Below are 24,446 nucleotides of genomic sequence, written 5' to 3' on the forward strand. Positions count from 1 at the left end.
ATTTAGCCAAGGTTATGCATGAAGAATTCCTATTGTCTATACATTAGAACGTTTGTCTTTCTACTTCTTGGTACTCAAACAGGTCAACCTATAGTAGCCTAGCCTATCATATAATATTGTTGGGGGGTATATTAGTCCATTTACAAATGGTTTATTGTCTCTACCAGGCCGAATGCATGCATGGGGAGAGACGAGAGAGTATATGTTTTGCCCACCGTGTGTTTGACTGTGTGTGTGTGTGTGTGTGTGTGTGTGTGTGTGTGTGTGTGTGTGTGCGCGCATCTGTCCATTACCAGCTAATCTCCGGCACCGTTAACCCCGTCGATGCCAAACTTTGCACACACACTCCGACGACGACGAACCGAACCTCTGCCCCAAATTTTCCTGAACCGCCTGTTATAGCGCCACCACGAGGCAGATTCACATTTGTACCTATAACTGCACCAATCACATTGAATGCACTGCCTATAGTGGCCAAGGAAAAACCTTTGACCTGCATTTTTCACATCTGCCTTTTATATAGTGCCACCAAGAGGCCGACTTTTGAAAAACCTATTTTTGAGTGGTGCAACCACTCCAAAGAACAGCAATGTCTGTGTTCACCTACCTATGTGTTGGTTCATACACCTGTGTTGGTTCGTGAGCACCAGTATGACTATTAATACTAGTAAGGGCGCTGTTGTGCCAGAAACAGAGAGAGAGAGTGCTGCACTGTTGCCTGCTAATGAGAGAGAGGGGGGGGGGGGGGTGGGGGGTGGGGGGAGTTGCACCACTCAGTTCACACGGGTGTGATTTTTTTATATTACTCCAGATTCTGTCCAAAAATCCCGCAAATCGTTAAACAGTATCTCTATAGATATACCAGCTCAGTGACCTTGTTGTTAGACTAGAGTGTCCGCCCTGAGACTGGGAGGTTGGGGTTCAAATTCAATCCCCAGCCGGGTCATACCAAAGACTCTAAAAATGGGACCCAGTGCCTCCCTGCTTGACACTCAGCATCAAGGTTTGGATTGGGGGTAAGTCCCTGCGACATACTAGCGTCATGTCCAGGGGGTGTACTTGTACATCAAGCTGCCTCACACTACAGAAACAGGAGATAGGCTCCTTCCCTGGGCCCCATGGCCCGGCAAGGCTATTTACTACTACTACTACTATCTCTCTATAGAGCATCGCAGTCCCGCCCCCTTTCAGAACGACGAGTGGCCCAGGAAATAATTCCCCATTCATTTCCCCCATAGGCTTTTCAAAAAGTCTTATTGAAAGACAAAGCCAACACGGCTCATGACGAATCATGACAACAAATACAATATTTTGGGCAGATCAAATAATTAGAAAGAAGAAAAAAACACTTTTTGTTTTGTTTTTCTTCTTACTAATTATTTGATCGGCCCAAAACATTGTGTTTATTGTCATGATTTGTCACGAGCCGAGTTGGCTTTGTCCGCGGCGTAAACGTCTTTAAATAAATACTTTTTGAAATGTCTATGGGGAAAATGAATGGGGAATTATTTCCTGGGCCACTCTCGTTCTGAAAGGGTGCGGGCATATAGCCTATGCCTACAGATTAGTAGGAATTGTACAAATGATTAGACCTTATTGTCGAATGTTTAAGCATGTTCCATTCATGTATAGCCAAATAAGCCTATACTTTACTTATAAAACATTTTCGAAATATTTTTTGTTTAACATTTTGGAAAAAACAGCCAATTTAACACTGAGGTGGCCACTCTTCCATGGTGTCGCCCACCTATCCTGTTATCCCCATAGAGTTGGTTACCTCTCAGCTTTGCAGGGCATCTTTTTATTGTCGCACCCTCTACTGGTAAATGTCAATTATTGCAACACCCTTGGAATATAATCGTCTAGCAAAATTGCTTTCAGCTTGTAGCTATAATAATGACCGCAAGACCTACATTATTGTAGCCTCGGTCCCAGGCTTACTTATCATTATTGTGGTTATTATTAGGATATCATTTTTCTGACTAAAACATTTCAACATTTCCACCGTAACAATATGTAACATAGGCCTAATTTGTCAGTTAGTTTTGTCAGAGCTGCCATGTCTCACCCTTTGAGTGTGACAGTCACGCAATGTAACCCTTTACCACGCACCACGCCACACATGCCATTTCACACGCATTATAATGATAAATAACAATTGTCTCTGCGGCTCCGCCACGTAATAACGCACGCTCCTGTGTGCGTCCGCTCAAACGGTAAAATAGCCGATCTGCATGCAGCGCTGATGTATGCAGGAGGGTAAACAGTGGACCAAATCGTCATAGGGTCCCTGACTGTGACGCATGGAAATGAGCCATGCAGAGTTTAACATCGCTTCGAAATATTTTTCATGGAAGACAATATAGCCCCCACAAGTTACAACAAGTGAGTAAGTGACCTGTGACTATCTCTCTTCTATACTGGTGTGTGGCGTCTCTTGCGTGATATGAGGAAGTGGAACGGTGCCATAGCCCATGCACATTATAGGGACAAAGTCGTGTGTGTGTGTGTGTGTGTGTGTGTGAGAAGTGAAGTGAAGGGGGAGGGGCCGCATCGCGACTTGTTTCTGTTCATATAGAGAGAGAGCCCACAGATGTGTTTGAAGAAAATGTAAAAAATAAGGAATTTTCCCACATTCCAGTTTTCTGACATATTCCCCAATTTCCACTGAGATTATGGGGTGAATGAATGTGGCCAGACCCATCTTCTCTTTCTGTCATAGTGACATTGTCCTGCATCAGATCATGTCCAAATCAGGTTCTCCAATCTCCAGTAGCCTCTTCAGTTTTTTGAAGATTTTTTGAGTGGTGCAACCACTCCCTTACGGAGCTATGTGTGTGGCTGGCTGGGTCTGAGCACTATGTGTGTGGCTGGCTGGGTCTGAGCACTATGTGTGTGGCTGGCTGGGTCTGAGCACTATGTGTGTGGCTTGCTGGCTGGCTGGGTCTGAGCACTATGTGTGTGGCGTGCTGGCTGGCTGGGTCTGAGCACTAGGTGTGTGGCTGGCTGGCTGGGTCTGAGTACTATGTGTGTGGCTTGCTGGCTGGCTGGCTGGGTCTGAGGAGCATAGATAGATAGATATCTTTTTCATTTCTACTTTAAGCATGAGGAGGCTGTCAGTGCAGGGAGAGCAGCTGGCATGGAGGTGCAGACATCAGTGTTAAGGTTAAATATCAACGTTAAAACGGGCCAAATCGACATTAAAAAAAGCCAATTTTAGGACACTAGAGTCTCACTCTTGACATTTTCTGAAATATGGCAGCCCTGGTTTTGTAATTTTCCTGAAATCAGTTTCATTCAACGGCGCACTCAGATTTAGCTAAAATAATCTCTCGGCTCTTATCCTTAATACTTTTCTTATTAGCCTATATACTGATGGTATACATCATGCTTTTTGCAGCCTGCATCTGTTCAAAGTCAGAAAACCTTGGAGCATTAGACCTGTATACTGTCACGATAAGGAGCAGGTTGACCTTACACAAAAAACATGCACTTAATTGTGTCCCTCCCTCATTGAGTATAGCATCCACCACGGCGCATGTTTGTGCGCTTATCATGTGTATATTAATAGGTTTCACATGGATTTAATTATACCAGCATGCAACACTGCACATCGAGCCACTGTTTTTGGGGTTTTTTTAATCCTTCATTATTTGTCCTTGCTTATGCTAGTGTACTGTGCAAGGCAAGCCACAGATATCTCTATGGAACTCCTTTCAGCACTGGAGCTGTCCCAAACGGATGATGCTGCGTTGAGTCGAGATGCATGCTCGCGGTTCGTGCATGGTGTTGAAATCCTTTGCTCTCTCTCTCTCTCTCTCTCTCTCTCTCTCTCTCTCTCTCTCTCTCTCTCTCTCTCTCTCTCCCCTCCCCCTTCTGTCCCCTCCCTCTCCATCCCTCTCTCTCTCGCTCCCCTCCCTGGTCCTCTCTCACACGCACAAAACGCTCTGTCATGGCGTCTTCCAACAATGTTACCCCCACCAACTGTAGCTGGTGGCCTATCTCAGCCTTCGACGAAGACGGCAAAATCACAGACGGGGAGGAAGGCGAAGAACCGACGATGGCAGCAGTGCCCAAATTACCTTTCTCAAAAGACAGGCTCGTGTTGTACCACTGGACGCAGTCCTTCACCTCCCAAAAGGTATAGGCTATATACGGCTAATATACACTATACAGCACGAAGATGGAGGTGTTACATCTCCTTCGTGACATATAGGCTATACATACTATAGCACGGAAGTGTGTGTGTGTGTGTGTGTGTGTGTGTGTGTGTGTGTGTGTGTGTGTCACCTGCGTGTGCGTGCGTGCGCGTGCGCTGTGACCAAAGCATGTTTTTGTGCATGGTTATTATTAACACATGGTCTATGCAACATGGCATTTGAATGTTATCCTGACAGATCTTTCCTTTTGCAGCATGCAGGGGCACAATTCCTCGACATATAGCCTGAATTCATGATCAATATCTTATGCACTAGCTCATGTACGAGTGGATGATTCATTCATCTCATAAACAGTAACCTTTTATTGACGTGCAGGGTCTATTTTGTCTCTGTATAGCATGTGAATGATGGTTACACCTTATGTGGTCTGACTCGTCTCTGACACATGACAGTGTCTAAATAATTGATTAAAATGAAGTATCTCTGTGCAAACCAAACCAAATGGAGCTGGTTTTCTCCCCTTACTTTAAGTGAATATAACCATATTATGATGATTCAAGTTTCTTTATTAGGAAAAGACCCCTTGAGAAGATGTACCATCTCGTTTTTGAGGGGCTCCCAACACAGATACATGTCACAACATTATTGTACATGTAAACATGTAAAACAAAACTAATTACATACACCTAACATGGACAGGACAAAACACTAAACACTGCAAACCTTGAAAACCTTACAACCTCATTACGGCATTGAATCCAATAATATACTGTAGCACATTATGAAAATTCTATGTCCTGTACAGTGAGTGCAAAAAATAAAATAAAATACAAACTAGAAAAAGTGCCCTTCTGGGCACAGGTCTCCACCAGGATTTCTTCCTCAGCCTAGTGGGAATATGCGTGCACAGTTTCATCGCAATCGGACGCTGCGTTGAGGAGTTGTGGCGATTTGTACAAAGCGGGCTACTCCTGAAAACTGTAGGAGCCAATCGTGGCCAATCAGGATGGAATATGAGAAATCAAACAAACCTGTCTTGATCACATGACTATGGAGATCATGTGTACCGATTTGCGTGAAATTTGGATAAAATCTGAAGGAGTAATAATAGAAAATGTGTTTTACATATGTCGGCCTCCTGGTGGCGCTATAAAGAGCAGATGTGAAAAATTCCAGGCAAAGGTTTTTCCTTGGCCTCTAGGGAGTTGGCATACAAAGTTATCCACAGATCCGTGCAGTTAGAGGTAAAAACACTTTTCGGCCAGTTATAGCGCCACCTTGAGGCTGAGTTGAAATTGTTCATGTGGCATTTCGTCCTCGGCCTAGTGGGAATGTGCGTGCACAATTTCACGGAAATCACGCGATGTGTTCATGATTTGCAGCATTTTGTTTGAAACTGAGCACTCCTGTGAACTTTGGAAGCCAATCTTAACCAATCAGGATGGAGTCTGAGAAATCTGAATTTTGCGTGATGTTTGGACAAAATCTGTAGGTGTACTGTGCAAAAACTTGTTTGGCACAAAGCGGCCTCCTGGTGGCGCTATAACAGGCCGTTCTGGAAAGTTTGGGGCAGAGGTTCATCGTTGGCATCCAGGGAGTGTGTGTGCAAAATTTGGCATGGAGCGGGTTAACGGTGCCGGAGATTAGCTGCTCACGGACACACGGACGGACACACGGACGGACACACACACGGACGGACGGACGGACGGACGGAGTGCAAAACATACTCTCCACCCATGCCTTCGGCCTGGTGGAGACAATAACGATAATAGTAATACAAAATAAAATAATGAAATAAAGGAATAAACATGGTGATATAATGGCATATTTACCGAAAGCAAGAACATACAACTTTGAAGTAGGAAGACAGTGCACTTTTGAAAACTGGGAATGTTGAGATGGATCTAATGTTATTTGGTAAAGTATTCCAGTCTGTAGGGGCTTTAAAGGAAAAGGCATATTTACCAAATTCAATACTAACCAAAAGAACAGTAAAGTAAACCTGAGTGGAGTGTCTGGTACATTGTGTTGAAGGAATAGAAGTTAAAAAACCATAACCATTCTTTACCGTGGTAAAGAATGTATATTTCCATATATGGAGGCATTGTGGACAACAACATGTTACCTTCAGAAAGTCCACAACCTTATTGATGTGGTCCAGGGCTAAAGGTTTATCCTGCCTGTTAAACATGCAGGCTAGCTGTTGCCTCTGAGGCTTATTGGAGCCATTGTCACTCAGCAAAGTTGTAAAGACAAGGCTCTGAGTCAAGACGCTGGCTCCAATCTAAAGTAGTTTGATTCATATTTACTATTGCTTGAGGCCGTTTTGAACATAAATGCTATGAATTATCAGAGCATTGGTTCTTTCTTCAGAGATGCTGTCAAAGATTAGCATCAAAGCTGCATTACATTCAGCGAGTTGTGGGTTTGATTCCCGAGCCCAGTGACCTTTGCATGTCCCCATTCCCCAACTCCTCTCTCTACTGTGTATTATCAATAAAGGCAGAATAGCCCAAAAAATATTGTAGAAAAAGAAGAAGAAGAAAAAAAGCTTCTTAGCTACATTGTTTGATATGCAAGCTGATGCATGTGGGGTTCACTGGACTTCTTAACATAATAGCTTGACCATTCCACTAGGATCTATATCAAATATGTGACTCATATAATACAACTGCTTTCAGCATTATTTGTAGGTGGAATTAAAAATGCTACTTTTATGTCAGATACATTTTAGGCCTAATATGTTTGGTGACATACGAAGCACATTGACTTGTGCATGTAAAATAAACAACAACCTATACAAACAAACATACAAAACAAAACAAAGAAATGTAAGGTAACGTTGATCCTGATAGCAAAGCACATCGTAGTGATATCAGAGATATGGTATCAGCTCTCACAGAATCGTTATTCAGCAGACTGGGGTCTGAAGAAAAAACACATGTCTGATAGATAGTACGTGAGTCGTGACTGAAATATAGTAAGTACAACAGAGGTGTTATGGTTATAGAGAAGGATGGCAATTGATACCTGGAAATTACAGCACTGGCATTCTTGAGGGCTACATATTAGTAGTACAGTATAGTCAGTAATGCTATATGTTGCTGTTGTTCTTGAGAATGAACATGATAATATGCTGTAGTATTATATCACTGTATTGCATTTTCTGTGTGTAGTCCTATGGGCAAATGTCTAAGCAGCTGAGGTAATATTGGCGATATTACAAAGCAATGACTAAACAACTCATTAAGTAAGAAACGGTGATTTAGTTTTTAAGGCCATGACTATGCGTTTTCATAGAAACATTTAGATTTTCAGTATTTCATTTCTATCTAGGCTCACTGTAGATTTCAACAGCTTCTCCTTTAATGTCTCACGTTACTTAAAAATACATGCATTTGTGGCATTTTGTTAAGCTTTACACATCCCTCCAAGTTGTCCAAACCAGAGGCCTGTGGCGACTTTACTTTATTTTTATTTTTAGAAACCTGCCCACAAATAGTGATATCAGGTTTAAAGTGGTTAGTCTTTGACCCATGAATAGGCTAACTCTCTATGGACATTAGCTTGTCCTGCTAGTAACGGATGTTGACTGACCAAACAGTTTTTGTGAAGGACCACACTAAAGTCTTTGCTTTCTTTGGTTCTGCAATACTGTTTCTTTTTAAATTTCTGAATTGTTTCAACTCAGATTTAGCCCATTCATTTTATTTAGATGTTACCAGACTATATAGACAGATATCTATGTTCGTCTGGCTACGCAAGACTAATCTCCCTATTCGGTATCTCCGATATTGAGAACATATCACTTTACTCTGTCTCCTAGATGAAAGGTCCTGCAGCTCTGTTCAATATTATGAAGATTGATCACATGTCACCAAATTAACAATATAATATGTTGGCGCTGGTTGTTCCAGCACCACAGACCAACCCTGCTCTAGACAGCTATAGCCTCCGGCAGGGAAAAGGGAAGTTAATAATTTGCACTTAAAACCTTTTATTGTAGTTCTGATGTTTAAATTACTTCTAACCCCAGTGGGTGCGGTATAGGCATACAGTTCATATCATTGTATTTACTGTCTCATCTTACCTGCCCCATCAGCAATATACGTCTGCAGGTGTATAGTGTAAACTTCTTTAGCTTATATAGGGAGTACTAAAACCTGAGGGGTGGCGTGAGAGTAGTGTTTTTTTTTTTATTGTTGCCCAGACCTAGAACCCACCCTGCCCCCCACCCAAGTACATTCTGTGCCTACACGATACAATTATAATTGTAATGTGATATGATATCTCCGCCCCGCCCCCCCCTCCCTCTCAGTCAATACCCCTCATCCGTACTCTGCTCCCCCCCCCACCCCCCCCCACCCCTATCTTTCTTCTTTTTCTTTCTCTCTGATGTAAAGAGAAATTTGTGGCGGCGCGACCCATGTTGCTGCGGCCCGTGCACTCAGCACATCGTAATTTAGTTTTTTTCTGCTGCTGCAGTTGGAAAGAATGACAAATAAAGCAATCTTGAATCTTGAATCTTAGCGGTCATCGTGGCTTGTGTAGTCGGCTAATTCTGCGTGCGTTCACTATTTCATTTCCAGGTCCGTCTAGTTATTAACGAGAAAGGTCTAATCTGCGACGAGAGGGACGTGAGCTTGCCTCTGCAGGAGCACAAAGAGCCGTGGTTCATGAGGCTGAACCTGGGCGAGGAGGTGCCCGTCGTCATCCACGGAGACACCATCGTCAGCGACTACAACCAGATCATCGAATACCTAGAGGCAAACTTTGTGGGAGGTACAATAACATTCTGTTGTTTTTGTTTCTGTTGGAGTAGCTGCAGGTTAAGTTCTGGTTGGTGAACTGAGTGGTGCAATTCTCTCGCTCTCTCTCTCTCTCTCTATCTCTCTCTCTCTCTCTCTCTCTCTCTCTCTCTCTCTAGCAGGCAACAGAGCAGCACTATCCCTCTCTCTGTTTCTGGCGCCCCCTACTGGTACTAATAAGTCATATACTCGTGCTCAGATACACGCATACATTGCTGGTTGTAGGAGTGGTTGCACCACTTAAAAACAAGCCACAGTAGAGATTTATGCTACGTATGTGCTCGCCAAGATTTTAGTAGCCTACATTACACAGCAAAAATCTTGTTAATTTAACTCTGATATCAGAGATCATTAACACTCCAGATTTCATCAGTTGCAGAGGCAGTGTACATTCCATTATGCAATATCCTAGGCGTGTGAATCCAATAAAGGCCTGAGGGATGTTGAGTATGTCCTTGTCATAGTAAAGAGACCCTTTGTGCTCACTCATCCACAGCAGGAAGGGTTGATGCTTCAGGGAACCACTGACTTGGTATATGGCTCTGGTGAAATTGTGTAAAGGCATACATTAATTCACTAAAATTACATAAATCAACATGGTAGTCTGAACTTTGTCATGGAGTATCCTGACACATAGGGGTAAGTAGCAGAATAGGTTTCGGGGCTTGCAACCATTGTATTTAAAAAAAATGACCTACATCATCCCCGGAAACACAAAACAATATACTGTTCGCTTAACAAATAACAACAAAGATGGTAATTTTCCAGCACATTATGGTGAATATCACTGATTCACTTGTATATAGAAAACTTCCCATTTCCCTAACCTTCAATTTGACCCCAAGATTACATTTCTATCTTGAAAATTACTCTTTTTGTAGCCAAACTTCTACCTCAAATTGGTGAAAATCTATATTCAGTCAGTATCAGGGTATCAGCTATAAATGAAATAAATTAATGAATGACTGCATGAGTTTGAACTGACTCCACATTATTACTTGAATCAGCTACGGTATGTAAAAAGGTGGCAAAGTATCCCAGCTAAATGTCTTATGCAAATTAGTGCCGCCATTATCAAAGAAATAGATTTTCACTATCTCAGCCAATATTGCACTTAAATGAACAAATAAGGTGTCTAGACCTATGTTTTGAGGTTCAAGTATCTCAGTGAAACTAAGTGACCACATGCCCATGGCATGGTGTGGTAATCAGTGCCACCATTACAATATATAATCACAATTTTACCAAGCACTAATACCAATATTGCATATAACTTTACAAATAAGGTATCTAGCTGTATAGCAGTGGTTTTCCTCTTTTTTCCTGGATTTTGAAACCCTTTTTTTTATTTTTACCCAGTGTCAATTATCAAATGTAATGAACACTGTACAGGCTATACACTCCCATAGCAGTAGCTTTCCACCCTTTTCATATCAGGGTCCATTATTTATTTGCCATTTGAGCCACCGACCACCGTTGGATGAAATGTAGCCCTCTCGTCAGATTGGATTTTGTCCACATTTCCAGACCAGCTCAGTGGCCTTGTGGTTAGAGTGTCCGCCCTGAGACTGGGAGGTCGGGGTTCGATCCCCGGCTGGGTCATACCAAAGACTGTAAAAATGGGGCCCAATGCCTCCCTGCTTGACACTCAGCATCAAGGGTTGGATTGGGGGTAAGTCCCTGCGACATACTAGCGTCATGTCCAGGGGGTGTACTTGTACATCAAGCTGCCTCACGCTACAGAAACAGGACATAGGCTCCTGCCCTATGGGCCTCATGGCTCGGCAAGGCTACTTACTTACTTATCATTGATGTTGGTCTTGAATAGGACCATAGGAGATATCCGTTGTGTTCATAGAACTCGTCAGAGTCTTCTTCGTCTTCTTGTCCATGCTCTCCAGTGACAAGGAGATCAACCAGTGAGGTTGGTATAGGACTGGAAACGTATTCATTTAACTGTTTGATGCGGTTAAAATAGCATTATTTGCTGTACTGGTGGTGTAGTTGTATTCCAAATTAGCCACATAGACAACAATTATTCCTGTTAAATGTTCCGTGATAGGTAGAGTTTAAACTAAATCAATTTCAAGCTGCTAATCAGCGAGACAAGATCAGCTGAAATGCATTTCCTCTGTGTCAGAGGTGTATCTACAATATAAGGCGAGGGCAGGCGCCTGTCCAAATCCATTTCTGGCGTGGGCCAAAATCCATACAATGAGGGGGAAAAAGAGGACAAAAACAAGACCTGAGAACTATTAATGGAATCACCCATTGGAATGTAAATGCATGCCTTTCAGCCTTTGTATCCTACTCGTCTGGCAGGTATATCTCTTTGAAAACCTTTAGTGCTACGATTGTGCGCAGGGGGAGACGACAAGTAACACATCTTGCCTGCCCAAAACGTAATTCCTGGATACGCCACTGCTCTGTGTCCAAATCCCCAGCAGTTGGCTCCGAGAGTTCTATTAAAGGGGTCTATTATAGCTCTCAATTGTAATGCATACTTTGAACATTGGCTGCGTTGAATTTGGCCTTGTTTTATTTATTTACTTTTCTGTCAGCACTTAACCCATTCTGAACGGGCACCCATGTTGGTGTTGGCATCATGTTATGCTTTAGCTATTGAAAAATAGCAGATCTACAAGCTCATATCGCGCCACTGAGTGGCGCGATACGAGCTTGTAGGTCTGCTATTTTTGAAAAATCGAAGACACTTTTAGAATCTGATCTCGCAGGTCAGAATGGGTTAATAATGAAACTGTCAGGATGTAATAAGACATTTTTAGAATCTGATCTCAGGTCAGAATGAGTTAAACCCAGACTGCGGGAGGCACGACAGTCGGTCCATAATGTAGTATGGCCCTAAAAGACGCTCAAAATATTCACACCCCTGTGCTGCAGCAGACTGCACCTGCTGCCATGCCCTGCAGGTCGGTCTTGCTCTGGCCATGGGATTGATTATTCAGAGTCCTGGATCTCTGCCAGGTGCAGCTCCACCCTCCACAGACCTGTGCTGTGAACAGAACAGGACATGCAGCCATGGCGATGGAATGGAACCTCCTCCGGTATACCGCTGACTATCGTTCTTTCGTCAGTGTCCCCATGGGGCCGTGTGTATGACTTGCCCTGCCTGCGACCTTGCTCTGTTTTAAGTTTGAACCCTGTAACACCCAGCGTTGCAATAATACAACATATTTTAATTAATTCATTCATATATATATTTCTATTTATTTTTATGTTCTTTTTTCACCTAGACGTCGTCATTGATGTTCATTGCAATGCCATTGGTCATGATATTTGCATATAAATACCCCCCCACAGAGGTTGAAATTCACACAAATTAAAAATATCTGGACTCAATTTTGAACAATTTTGAACCTATGACCTTTGACCTTTAACCCTGATAAAACCATCAGTTCCCAGGACTTCCAGCTAACTTGCAGCACACAGGCTAAAAAATTTCAATTTGGGGGTCCTTGAGTCGAAAAAGTTTGGGAACGACTGCGGTTGAGGACGGCTCTATCTGTTACTGTAGTTACCATGCTGTTTGCCAATCTAATGGCTGACATCATGTTATTTTTTAGTATGTTTGTCTTTAGTTCAATGTTTGTTTTGTAAACGCCATTGACAACGTGTACGTCATAATGTAACTCATTACGTCATATTGTCTCTTTATTGTTAATGCGTTGTAATGTTTGTGTTGGCACCGTTTGTTTTACATCACTATTACATCACCTAATCAACATGAGTTAGACTTTAATATATTAGTGCCTAGAGATGTCCCGATACTGTATCGGTATCGGGGAAAAGTATCGGATCGGCCCTTATTTGTCATATCGGTATCGGGGAATATGCCAGTCCAACACAGGGGTAATGGGTTGACACTATGGCAGGTAAATACAATGTTGGAGTTTACTTTGGAGTTGCCCAAACTGCACATTTGAGTGAGGAGTCTGCTATAAACACAACATGAAATATATATATATAGCTAGATAGCTATAAACACAACATGAGATCACGACACTGAGCTATCGGGATCGGGGGAAAAATCGGGACATTGCTATTAGTGCCCCTCACTTCACACGGGTGTGATTTGTTATGTTTACTTGGCATTAACGTGGGTTGCTTAGAAACCATGGGTGATCTATAAAGTTGTGATGTTCCTGGGAACTGGGAAGTTAGACTAAAAATACTACAGCTGTGTAGTATTTTGTGTATATTCTGTCAACAAACAAATATACAATCAATCAATCACCACCAGTGAATATATGCATGATGAATATACACCTATTGTACAATGAACTTGAATTAAATGGATATATAAGTACAGTTTATTATTGCGAGTCATAGGCAGGGGCACGTTCCCCCCTGGTGCCTGGTGCCCCCTGGTGCCCCCCCCCCCAAAAAGGTTAAATATATATTTTTGGTCAATTGTAACTTCATGCTCATTTATACTCATTTATACTTTTCATTTCATTCATGTTTTGTAATGAACAGTTTTACATTACATGATTGATTGATGACTCACATGCTATAGTATGCTCCAAAATGAGTAAATAATAGTGTCTAGAAAAAGGTGTACTTGCACAGTTAGTTGTTTATATTCTATAACTTATAGCCATTGAGTTCTCACAGATGTGTACACAGAAATTGTAGGCTTGAATACCCCCCCCCCCCCCCTGTTGGAAGAGCCTAAAATCACCTATGGTCTATGAAATCTTTTTTTACACTCAAAATCTCCATACATGGGGAATTTTTGTCACTCAAAATCCGTCTTACTGGTCTCAGGCGTCTTATAATGATCTCTATACTATTATAATAATCCACTAACATTACTTTGTAATAGATTTAGTTGGTGTCATGGTGTGGGCTGTGTGTTATAAAATCTGTGTGCTAGGTGATATATAAAATGGTAGGGGAGAGCCGCCATGGTTGTAACATTTTGCAAGTTTCACTCATTTACTCAGAGATCCTTTTATCTACATATGTATTTTCAGGCAAAGGACCTACACATGTCTGCTATCATAAACCACTTCAAGTTTTTCCATTGATGAAACAGGTCGGGAGTTATTATACCGAAAGTGGACGCTGTTCCAGTGTTACATTTGCTGCGCATATGGAATTAATTGTAACGGCATGCGCCATAAATAAAATAACAAATTATATTTCATTGAAGCAACTCTTTAACATTGTTTTCATACCATGGATGTGATAAGAAAATGTATCAAACATAATTAGGGCATTATTAAATATTACCGGGTGTACCAGTCGGGCGTTTGAGTCAGTTCAATGGAAAAATACATTGATTACACAAAAAAGATAAAACATTTGATTGATTGAGTTGTATGTTATACAAGTTTACAACCCTAAACCGATCTAGAATACACTCTGTAATTGAAAGATAGCTGACTCAACATAATATTGGCCAATATGTCAAATATGTAAATATTCCATAAATAATGTGAATGATATGACATGGCGTGTGTTACAATTGAACCACTTTGCAAGTCCTTCTTTGGCGTTGCTTACAGACCAGAACTAACATGCATTCACTGCAGTGTCTAAAAACGATGCAAACTAATGAAGAACATCAGCATGCAGACATCCATGTCGATTTTAGCTCATCAACATCAAAGAAAAGATCTGTAGACCACAAGATACTCAAGGTGAAAATTGAATTTATTTTTTACGCATTTTGAGAAAAGCCAGTTTTCCATCAATAATTCCCAGTAGGATGAAGGAAAACACTTGAAACTTCCTGGGCACGTAGAGTACGTTTCTGTACATATACTGACGCGATGACATCATGATGGCGTTACAACCGTGTCGGCTCTCCCTTATCCAACAGATTGTGGTTGTCAGTGCATGTACTGAGGAACTGTCTTGCCTGAAATGACCATGTGGCAATAAATAGTAAATATGGAGTGCTGTTCTTTCCTTCTTTGTCCAGGACACCGTCTTAAAAAGAAATTGTTGAGCGTGTTGTACATTAACCAATGATTAAATTAAAAGTGCTATAAGTGTATATTGTCTGTGCTATATATATCATGTACATGATCTCGCCTTCAGAAACGGTGGCCCAGCTGATTCCTGATGAAGGCTCAGTCCTCCATGAGCGTGTGCAGCAGTACCGTCAGCTCCTAGATGGCCTGCCCATGGACGCTTACACGCATGGCTGTATCCTCCATCCAGAGCTGACCACTGACTCCATGATCCCAAAGTACGCCACTGAAGAAATACGTAGTAAGTGAAGCCAATCCATCCATCCATCCATCCCAAGGCGTTCCAAGGCCAGTGTGGAGATCTGCCCCACGATGTTCTCCAAGCTGGACAATTAGCTTGGTTTGGTGCTGCAAGTTAGCTGGAAGTCCTGGGAACCGATGGTAGGTGTGGTGTTTGATAACAGTTATCAAACACCACACCTACCAACAAAAAAATCGCAATTACTTTGCAGGACTTCTATCTTTTATATTTTTTCTAAATGTTCCTACTTTTATTTTATTTTCGCCAGGGTTCCGGTTAAAGTGGTTAACATACAGTGCAGTTTGACAGTATGCAATATAAGAATCCCTGGCCTAAACACAGCACATTGCTGTCTTGGCGATCAATTCTGTGTAAACCTATAAATCAAGGCAAAGGGAGAGGATTAGCCTTAAGTTCTGCAGTAGAATCAATTATACAAGCAACCCTCAGTTAGTATGTGTGATAACTATTAAATCAACCTGATGGCTCAATAGAAGTGGTGAACCAGTGATGTTTATGTGTAATTAGAGACAATAATGTTTTGATGGCATGGCTTAGCTGTCTAAAGAGGTTATGTCTGTGTGTGCAGACTATGTAGCCTGGTTAATAAACCAGACCGAATCAGCCGTTGGCAAAAATAAATTGCCTGCCGGCGGATTTCGGTCTGGAGAGGCTCAATTGTACGCCCATTTCCTACACCAGAGAATGTGGGCGGCCAATCGGGACACGGTATGCAATATGGGCGGGCTTTGGTACAGTGACTTTCAATGCTTGAGACCTTTGACTGACAGTAGCTCTGACCAATTGTGTCAAAGAGAAAATGTTTCCCTGGAAATTAAATCCAAGCTGAGCCTCCCCAGACTAATATCCCGCGGTCCGTGCGATATTAGTCTGGTTTATTAACCAGGCTACAGACTATGAGCACTGCCAGTTGGCAAAGTGAATACCTACCTACATGCATTTTCTTTCACATAAAGTTTTCTATTTGATGGAATATTTACATTTTTATAATGGAAGTCAATGGGCTTTATTCACTAAACTGTAAATAGTGTGTGAATAAACGTTTAAAGGGGTGTGTAAGCAATTCCCGTGTAGATCATCCACACCACATTTAACACCATAGAAGGCAACCGGAAACATCTAACGTCGGACAAAAAAAGCTTACAATGCGGCCGGTGGTAGGCCCACAACTTGTAGTAGCTATAGATTTCATCCATAGCTTCTACTGTATCCTCATTAGACTGCGTTCATGTGATGTGGCCAATATTATAAATGAATAGAGCAACATTGGAGTTGCTGTGGCCACACACCGAGGGATCTAATAATTTGGCTCTGAATCATAGACTGTAAAAAATATGGACAAAGCGTTCGCCGGGTCTAACATGGACGTAAAATGAAGCCTGTTATTCCTGCACTGTAAGTCGCCATCTTTCTAGATCCGTTTGGTACCAGCTGGCCATTGGCTGGCTCCGTTTTGGACCAGCTGGCCATTGGCTGCCCAGACAACGAGGCGGGACTTCCCCCCCTTCTTCTCCGTTGGTTTTTATTTTGACTCGAGTGGGAGGGGAATCCCGATCATAGACTGTAACGGTAGCCACGCCCCTCAGAACATACGCAATGTTTTTTTTTCTTTATGGTCATTTTTTTAATTAATGGGACCATACTTTTCCAAAAAGAATATTATGACATTAGAAATGAGACTTTAAACTAGTGACTGGAAGAAGAAAGTATTCATGACCATGTTTATTAAGGTAATACAGTCTAGGTGAAGTTGGGCCAAAATACATGGGCCTCTATGGAGCTATGGGGCTTTTTGGGTCCAGTCCAGCGCCACAACAGGCCATTATAATGAACTACCGATTTCAAATGAGGCTTCACGAAATATCTGGCTGACTGCCCCCCTGCTCTGAATGCACCAACTGAAAATAAAAATCTGTCTATTATTTATACTGCGTATGCATACGAGCAATAGATTGTTTGACATACAGTCGAACAGCATTCTGGGTTTGTGTAAACACAAACATTGAAGATAAAAGTGAAGACGGGAAAGTGAGCACACAAATTGTGATTTGCCAGAATGAGATGATGTATGATGATAAGAGTGCCCCTCACTTCACACGGGTGTGATTTGTATTTGTAATTATGTATTGACAAATGTACTGTGTGGTGTGCGTGCGTGTGTGCGTGTGTGCGTGCGCATTTGTGTGTGTGTGTGTGTGTGTGTGTGTGTGTGTGTGCATGTGTGTACACCTGTCCACTCAGGACACCTGGCTAATGCTGCATCAGAGCTACTGAAGCTGGACCATGAGGAGCCCCAGCTGACAGAACCTTACCTCTCCAAGCAGAAGAAACTCATGGTGGGTTCATTCACACAACAGACGCCAGTGTGTTACGGTATAAATGCTGATTCTAGAACAAGTGCAGTTCAAAGTTCAAGATTATTGAACCTCCGGTTGAAGTTGTCCTCAAGAAGTATGTAACAGTAACAGTACATTGTACAGTAGGCATAGTTGAATGACACCTGCGCGGCTGCGCCCTTCTGGAAGAAGCCGTGCGGAATCTGCTCAGCCAGCAGTCGGTCTCTGGTCAAACACACTGATGTTGTTGTAGTCCCCCTGACAGGGCTGGACTGGCCACAGGGCATACCGGGCATTTTCCCGGTGGGCCGCGACCGTAGGGGCCGCCATGATAAAAAAAAGAAAAGAAAAAGGCAGGCAGGCCAATAGGCGGCAGGCCACCAGGAAAGGTCCGGGCGTGCTGCCATTCTGCCAGTGCCATCATGATAATTTCACTGTACCTGTATCAGTGAGTGACAAATAAACCCTCTACAGGGTTGTGTAGTTGTCTGTTGGTTTGTATCATTTAGGCCTATGTTGTTCTGTAAAAGTGGTGGTATTAGGGCTTGTTTGTTTGTGTGTGTGTGCCGCGACGGAGCAGGCGGTAGAGTTTCTGCTATCTGCGCGCTGGTTGTGGTGGGCCGGTCTGGGCCAAATTCACGCGAAAATGCCTCCAAATACAAATATCTTTGTTCCCGATGATGGTGACAAAGTTCCACATTAAAAAGGTGCAGGAATTTCTCTGGCGTTAATTAGAGACCAGACCATTGTGGTGGTGTCCAGCTCGTAGATTAGTTATCCTCAAACAAAAGAGAGAAAACAAGTCCAACCTAATTCTGTTGTTATAGAGTAGTTAATACAGTAGGCAAGGTTATGAATCTGACGCAAGCCAAGTGCGGTCTACATTGTCTATGCCTCATGGCATCGCTGTCATTTCAATGATTCAAATGAGTCATTCCTGTTTTCCTTAAGTGTTGCACTTGTGTGTGCACTGGCAGTAATTTAGTTAGCGCCATGCTGAAAACATATGAACATCATGCATGTTTTGCGTATGACTGTGCCGTATCGCTCTGCCCTGAATTCAGCTTCTATTCATTAGACTGAAGATAGAGATCCATGTGCACTGATGCATGGTGGTAATCCATTAAATGAGCTTTTGATAAGAAGTAGTTGTTGACATTCAGTATAGGACAAGGAACAGATAGTGATGCATTGATAAGGGTTTCCTTGCAGCACATTGTTGCAGCGTGTGATTATGCGGGCACAGAAATAGGGTGTTTGCGTTTGTAATGTAAATGAACATGGACATAATGAATAACCCATTATGCATTATGGGCGGCTGTGGCTCAGGAGGTAGAGCAGGTCGTCCAATGATCCCTGGGTCGGCGGTTCGATTCCCAGCTCCTCCTGTCGAAGTGTCCTTGGGCAAGACACTGAACCCTACATTGACTCCAATGAGTCAATCGGTGCTAGCTTGCCACCATTGGTGTGTGAATGTGGGAAGTGAGGACGCTGGCGTTGACTGTTCGCCGCTTCACCTCCTAATGTATGAATGAATGAACAGTTGTATTGAGCACTTGGAAAAGCGCTATAAAATGCAATTCATTATTATTATTATTATTATTATTAACCCCGTGTCCCTATTTTGTCACTGTCAAAACATTTCAAAACATTTAATACATTCAGATTTCTTTCGACATTTAATGTTTGTTTTAAAAAATAGACGCTAAGCTCACAACACACCGTAAAGCGACACGTTATGAGCTAGTATTTTCCTAAAGGATTAGGGCTTAAATGGCTTAAATTAATACACTATGACATACAGTCCAGTGTACATACAGTGCATGTGGCTATGACTGCAGATGCACAGATATGAGTCATGACATTGGGATATAATGCGGGGTACTGTTAACAGCCTAGCAATTTTACCAGTTTTTTTATGCTGCTTGGACAGGAACCTACCCTAGCAATATGTGATTCCAAGTCTGTCAGTTCCATCCTCTCTATTGCCCCACCTTGCTATGGCAATAAAACACTGCAGCTTGTCCTTCCGTGTTATTGATTTTTTTATTCCAATATTTGATGGACTATGTTGACTTGCTGCGTTGTTCTTGTGTCAGCAGTGTGTCTGCAGCTGCACTTTACTTTTCACCTATGTGACATGCCAAAAATAGTGACGGCAGGTTGAAATATTTAACCAATCAAAAGTATTAACAAGAGGTAACTAAATAATAATTACATTGGATCCATTGGAACACAGGTTATTTTTTTAAATAGTAATGGTTTTGGACTGCACAGGTTTCTGTCCGTCAGCAACAATAATTGTACAGAATGTTGCATTTGGACTTGAGATGCACATGTTCTATTGTGTTAACAGGCAAAAATCATAGACCATGACAATGTGAACCACCTGAAGAAGATTCTGGGAGAGCTAACCATGGTTCTAGATCAGGTGGAAGCCGAGCTAGAAAAGAGGAAACTTGAGTATCAAGGTATAATATTACTCCCATTTATTAAGACACTATTAAGAAGGCATTTGCATTAGGACTGCAACTATTGATTTATTTCTTTTTTGATTAATTGAATAACTGAATAATTGCAAATAACTGATGTACAACCTGACAATACTTGGGAGTGCAATGCATTTTTACAACATTGGACATTTCTTTGTACTTTAAAAAAAGTATTTCTGCATTGTCCCATTTAGACATGCGCAGCATATTGATAGAAAATGAACCAATCAATTATTTTATTAAATTATAGATTAAATATAAATCAATTCGTTTGATAAAACTGTTGCAACCCTAATTTTCATATCATTTCAAATTGACTACCTATTACAGTAAGATCTTTTCTTTTGCCAGGTCAAAAGTGTGAGTTGTGGCTATGTGGACCTGAATTTACACTAGCTGACGTCTGTCTGGGAGCCTTGTTGCACAGGCTTATGTTCTTGGGACTTTCTAAGAAATATTGGGAGGACGGCAGCCGACCCAACATCCAGTCCTTTTTTGTGCGTGTGCAAAAACGCTACGCCTTCCGAAAGGTCTTGGGCGACATCCACACTACCCTCCTGTCGGCAGTTCTACCCAACGCATTTCGGATGGTAAAAAAGAAGCCACCGTCTTTCTTCGGGGCCTCTTTTCTCATGGGCTCCCTCGGAGGAATGGGTTACTTTGCCTATTGGTTTTTAAAAAAGAAATACATATAGTGGTGAATGCCCCCTGTTGTGTTTAATGTCTGTGTATATGTGTGTGATGTTTCAACTTTTCTGTACTGTTTTATGACTGCAGGAAACATATGAATCTATATAGAGAACACTATTACTGTTATCCTGGGTGAACAAAGAATATTAAGAACATTCCATAGCAAGGAATTCTTGACAGCACATTTTTCTGGTAATCAATGCCTTCATCTACAGTAGCTTTTATTTGTGGTAACATTCAGGTCTCACGACTTTAGTCCTGCACACTCATTTTCATTTTGTTGGAGGCATGGTCAAGCCATAATGAGAATTTCAACCAAATATTCTTTACAAGTACAAGAGAAATAGACAATTAGGCATAATGGAATGAGGTTAAGGCATCATCTACAGGGGTTACCACCACTTACCAGTCCACCGCATGTCACTCAACCACTGAATTTATAACCATTATTCATAGCATTGGCGTTCACCTTACTGCTCTTCACTCCTTTATTGGCCTGGGGTTTTCTCTGTGAAACTTCAGGAGGTTTAAATGACAAATAATTTATGATAATTGCTGTGCTACCAGAAACTGCCAGATGAGATGAATGATGGAGGTAAACATTCCCCTATCGTGCATCTGCATAGACCAGTGGCTCTCAATGTCTGTAGAGTAGGTAACCAGGAATTTGGGTGTTGCTGTTTTGAGTGACATCTTGTGGTGGTAACATAAAACATTCCAACTTTTGCATTGGCGGACACGCCAGTGCTTATGGAGGTCTCTGCATAACCACCAAGGACGGATTTCATTTCATTTCAAGGTTTCGTCTTGAATAAACGTTTAATAACACAGCGCAAGTTTATAAGCATGAACTCTGAAGCACTTGATGTGTTTTGTAGATTGTCCGGGCCGGGTAGAGTAACGCCTAATTCATAGTCATACCTGGCATTGCTTACGGGGAATAGCTGATTTTCAATTAATAATGTGACGCATCATGTCACATTATTAATTTGTTAAATAATAATTACAGTATAATACTAATACTAATAATTATTATATTTATTACTATTATGAATATATATTGGGATTAATTCAACCAGCACTACGTCAATTTCATGTCCTTTCTGGGATTTGAATCCCCTACGCAAGAAAAGAATATTTTACCATTAGCCTGCTTGCTTGCTGAGGGGAAGAAATTGAATTTTCAGGCAGTACCAATTGTCAACCACTAAAGGTCATACCAGACCACAGGATCTACTTTTCTGAATAGAATAAAAGGGAGACCAAATACAACCACCGCAGTTGGTATAGTTATATTGTATTTTCATAATCTACCATACAGATTGGTCAAAATAGCATTTTATTTATTAAAAAACCTTACATGGTGTAGCTTTATCCCTCACCAATATCAAGCAAGACATCACTGGCTTCTTACTGCCCTTTAATCCTCCTGACAGATACTAGATTGTTTTACTGATAGATAGATAGATAGATAGATAGATATATTCATAATTGCACATTTTGTTGAATTTATTGAACTAAACTGAATTCTTAGGGGAACTTCACAAGTATTTAACATGGATCTAATCGCTCTATTGTAAGTTGGACAAGTGGAAATCTGACATAACTCTTACCAATGGCGTTCTGTCTGTGCTGGGATCCCATCAAAGCGTGTCCAAGCACGTTATTTTACGTAGGCTGATGATGATTTTTCCAGCGCAAGCATCACGACACTCTCAGCAGTCAGCACAGCACATTGGGAACTGTAATGTCAGACTCTCGCATGTCCTCACCGTTGAATGACGGGATTCAAATGGTTTCAAACTTGGATAATGAGTGGGGAAGGTGTAGACAGGCTGACTCATCTTAAGGCAGGACGGAATATGAAGCAAAAATGTTGTCAGCTCAGTCACAAATCGTCATTAATTTTGTTCTGTTGAGCCATCCTGATATTTTGGGTCAAATTTGGTGTTAACGTTGCACAATGTTATGGTTCCACTCCAGTACCACTTAGGTTTCAGTTCATAACGTTATGTTGTTAAGTGTCATTGGGAGTACATGGCAAAATCTGGAGTGTGAACTTGAAAAGTGAGTTGAGTGTGAACTTGCATTATTGGGAGTACATGGCAAAATCTGGAGTGTGAACTTGAAAAGTGAGTTGAGTGTGAACTTGCATTATTGGGAGTACATGGCAAAATCTGGAGTGTGAACTTGAAAAGTGAGTTGAGTGTGAACTTGTACAAACTTGTTCATGATGTCTCTGGTTTTGTGACTGGTTGTACAGACATTCTTACTGTATAATGTACAGTACATAGACTAAACCTCTTAATGGGAACTGTGACCCAAGCCATTCAACATTGATGGACCTACAGCACAGTGATTCTTTTTATGTCTGCAGTCTGCACCACTAGATCACAAGCGCGCGTACACAGCAGTAAGAACACTTATGGTTCGATATGCATCACCGTGGAACATGAACAGGGTTTATATCTTTAAAGGAGATTATCGTTCAACTGAAATTAGGCCTTGGGCGATGAACAAGATAAACAGTCCCAGCAGGCCAATATTTAAGTCAGGATGTGCCAAGTTTTCTTTTGCCACAGAAACTGCAGGTGCTTATTAACTACATGACCCTATAGCCTATACTGTTTGGAGGTTGTAGATCTGTACTGTAGAAGTTTTTTGTTTTTTTTAGGCTTGGATTTTCATTTTTATTATAATTGCTAAAAAATAAGGAAGGGTTAATGTGGTTAATAAAACGCTGCGTGACTAAATGCTATCGTGTTTTAACCAAAGATGATGATCAGCGCTCCTTTAATAACAGTGTCTGCTTGCAAGGAAATATCTGATGACTCTGGCAAACTTATTTCTCATTTACAAAACTCAAAAACACCTATAAAAAAGAAAGAAAAGAAAGTGGTGGTTCATTATGTTTGTTACATTATGATGGGGAGAGCACTTGCTATATAGCCATGAGTTTAATTATTTGGGCTCAATCTTTTATACATTGCAGAGTCTAAAGAAAGTTATTTTAGAGGGAAGGGATTGTATTCAAAATCTCGCATGATATTAGCAGTGATGTAAATGGCAAAAAGGTCAATTGTAAAGATTATGTCTAGGCAAACTGTACACAGTCAAATCCACTGTTAATTTAACTGTGTACAAATGGAACCAAATGGCTTCATAACTTTGATTCCATTTGTACACTCTGAGATAAGGATTTTACTGTATACTATGAACTATTTCTCATGATTTAACGACAGGTCTATTCCGAGTGTATGTCAGCATTGTACAATTAAGTAATCTTCCTTCGGTTTGCGTTTTGGATTGACAAACGTTCATGTATTTTGTCAATGACCCGAGTTGCAAGAAAAAGCTCAAGAAATAATTGAGAGATTAAACCTGGATTTATGCTTTGCCGTACGACAGTGTCGCACACCGAAACGTAGATCTACAAGACCATCTTTGAGCTTGTAGAGCTGATGTTTTGTCACACGACGGAGCACAAATTAGGACCATGACCAGCCTGTCATTGTATATTCTCTGATTACCACAAGCACCTTTGGTTTACGACTCCTCCACTGCTAATGCTGACGCAATCATTATCCCTGAAGACTGGGCCTATAATCCTTGGATCACACAAAGAGTTCAAGTTGGGAAATCCTAGTTGTTATTTGTGACCATTATATTTCACGATAGTAATTTTTTATATTTATA

At 41.5% G+C, this 24,446-nt stretch overlaps 1 protein-coding gene across 4 annotated transcripts; it reads left to right on the forward strand.

Moving 5' to 3' along the window:
• Positions 1 to 3,952: 3,952 nt before the first annotated feature.
• gdap1l1 (ganglioside induced differentiation associated protein 1-like 1) lies at positions 3,953 to 20,755 on the forward strand (the record flags this gene model as incomplete). Of its 4 annotated transcripts, none has more annotated exons than XM_083768388.1 (6): positions 3,953 to 4,141; positions 8,750 to 8,999; positions 15,038 to 15,211; positions 17,474 to 17,568; positions 19,925 to 20,039; positions 20,412 to 20,755. In XM_083768388.1, the coding sequence occupies 6 exons, from the start codon at positions 3,953 to 3,955 to the stop codon at positions 20,753 to 20,755; spliced, it is 1,167 nt and encodes a 388-aa protein (XP_083624514.1). The 4 variants fall into 4 exon arrangements, with proteins under 4 accessions (XP_083624514.1, XP_083624515.1, XP_083624516.1 ...); XM_083768389.1 differs by having other exon boundaries at positions 8,750 to 8,942; XM_083768390.1 differs by lacking the exon at positions 15,038 to 15,211 and having other exon boundaries at positions 8,750 to 8,942.
• Between the last annotated feature and the right edge of the window lie 3,691 nt (positions 20,756 to 24,446).

The sequence above is a fragment of the Protomyctophum parallelum genome (assembly GCF_964188405.1).
Source record: "Protomyctophum parallelum genome assembly, chromosome: 7".
Classification (NCBI taxonomy): Eukaryota; Metazoa; Chordata; class Actinopteri; order Myctophiformes; family Myctophidae; genus Protomyctophum; species Protomyctophum parallelum.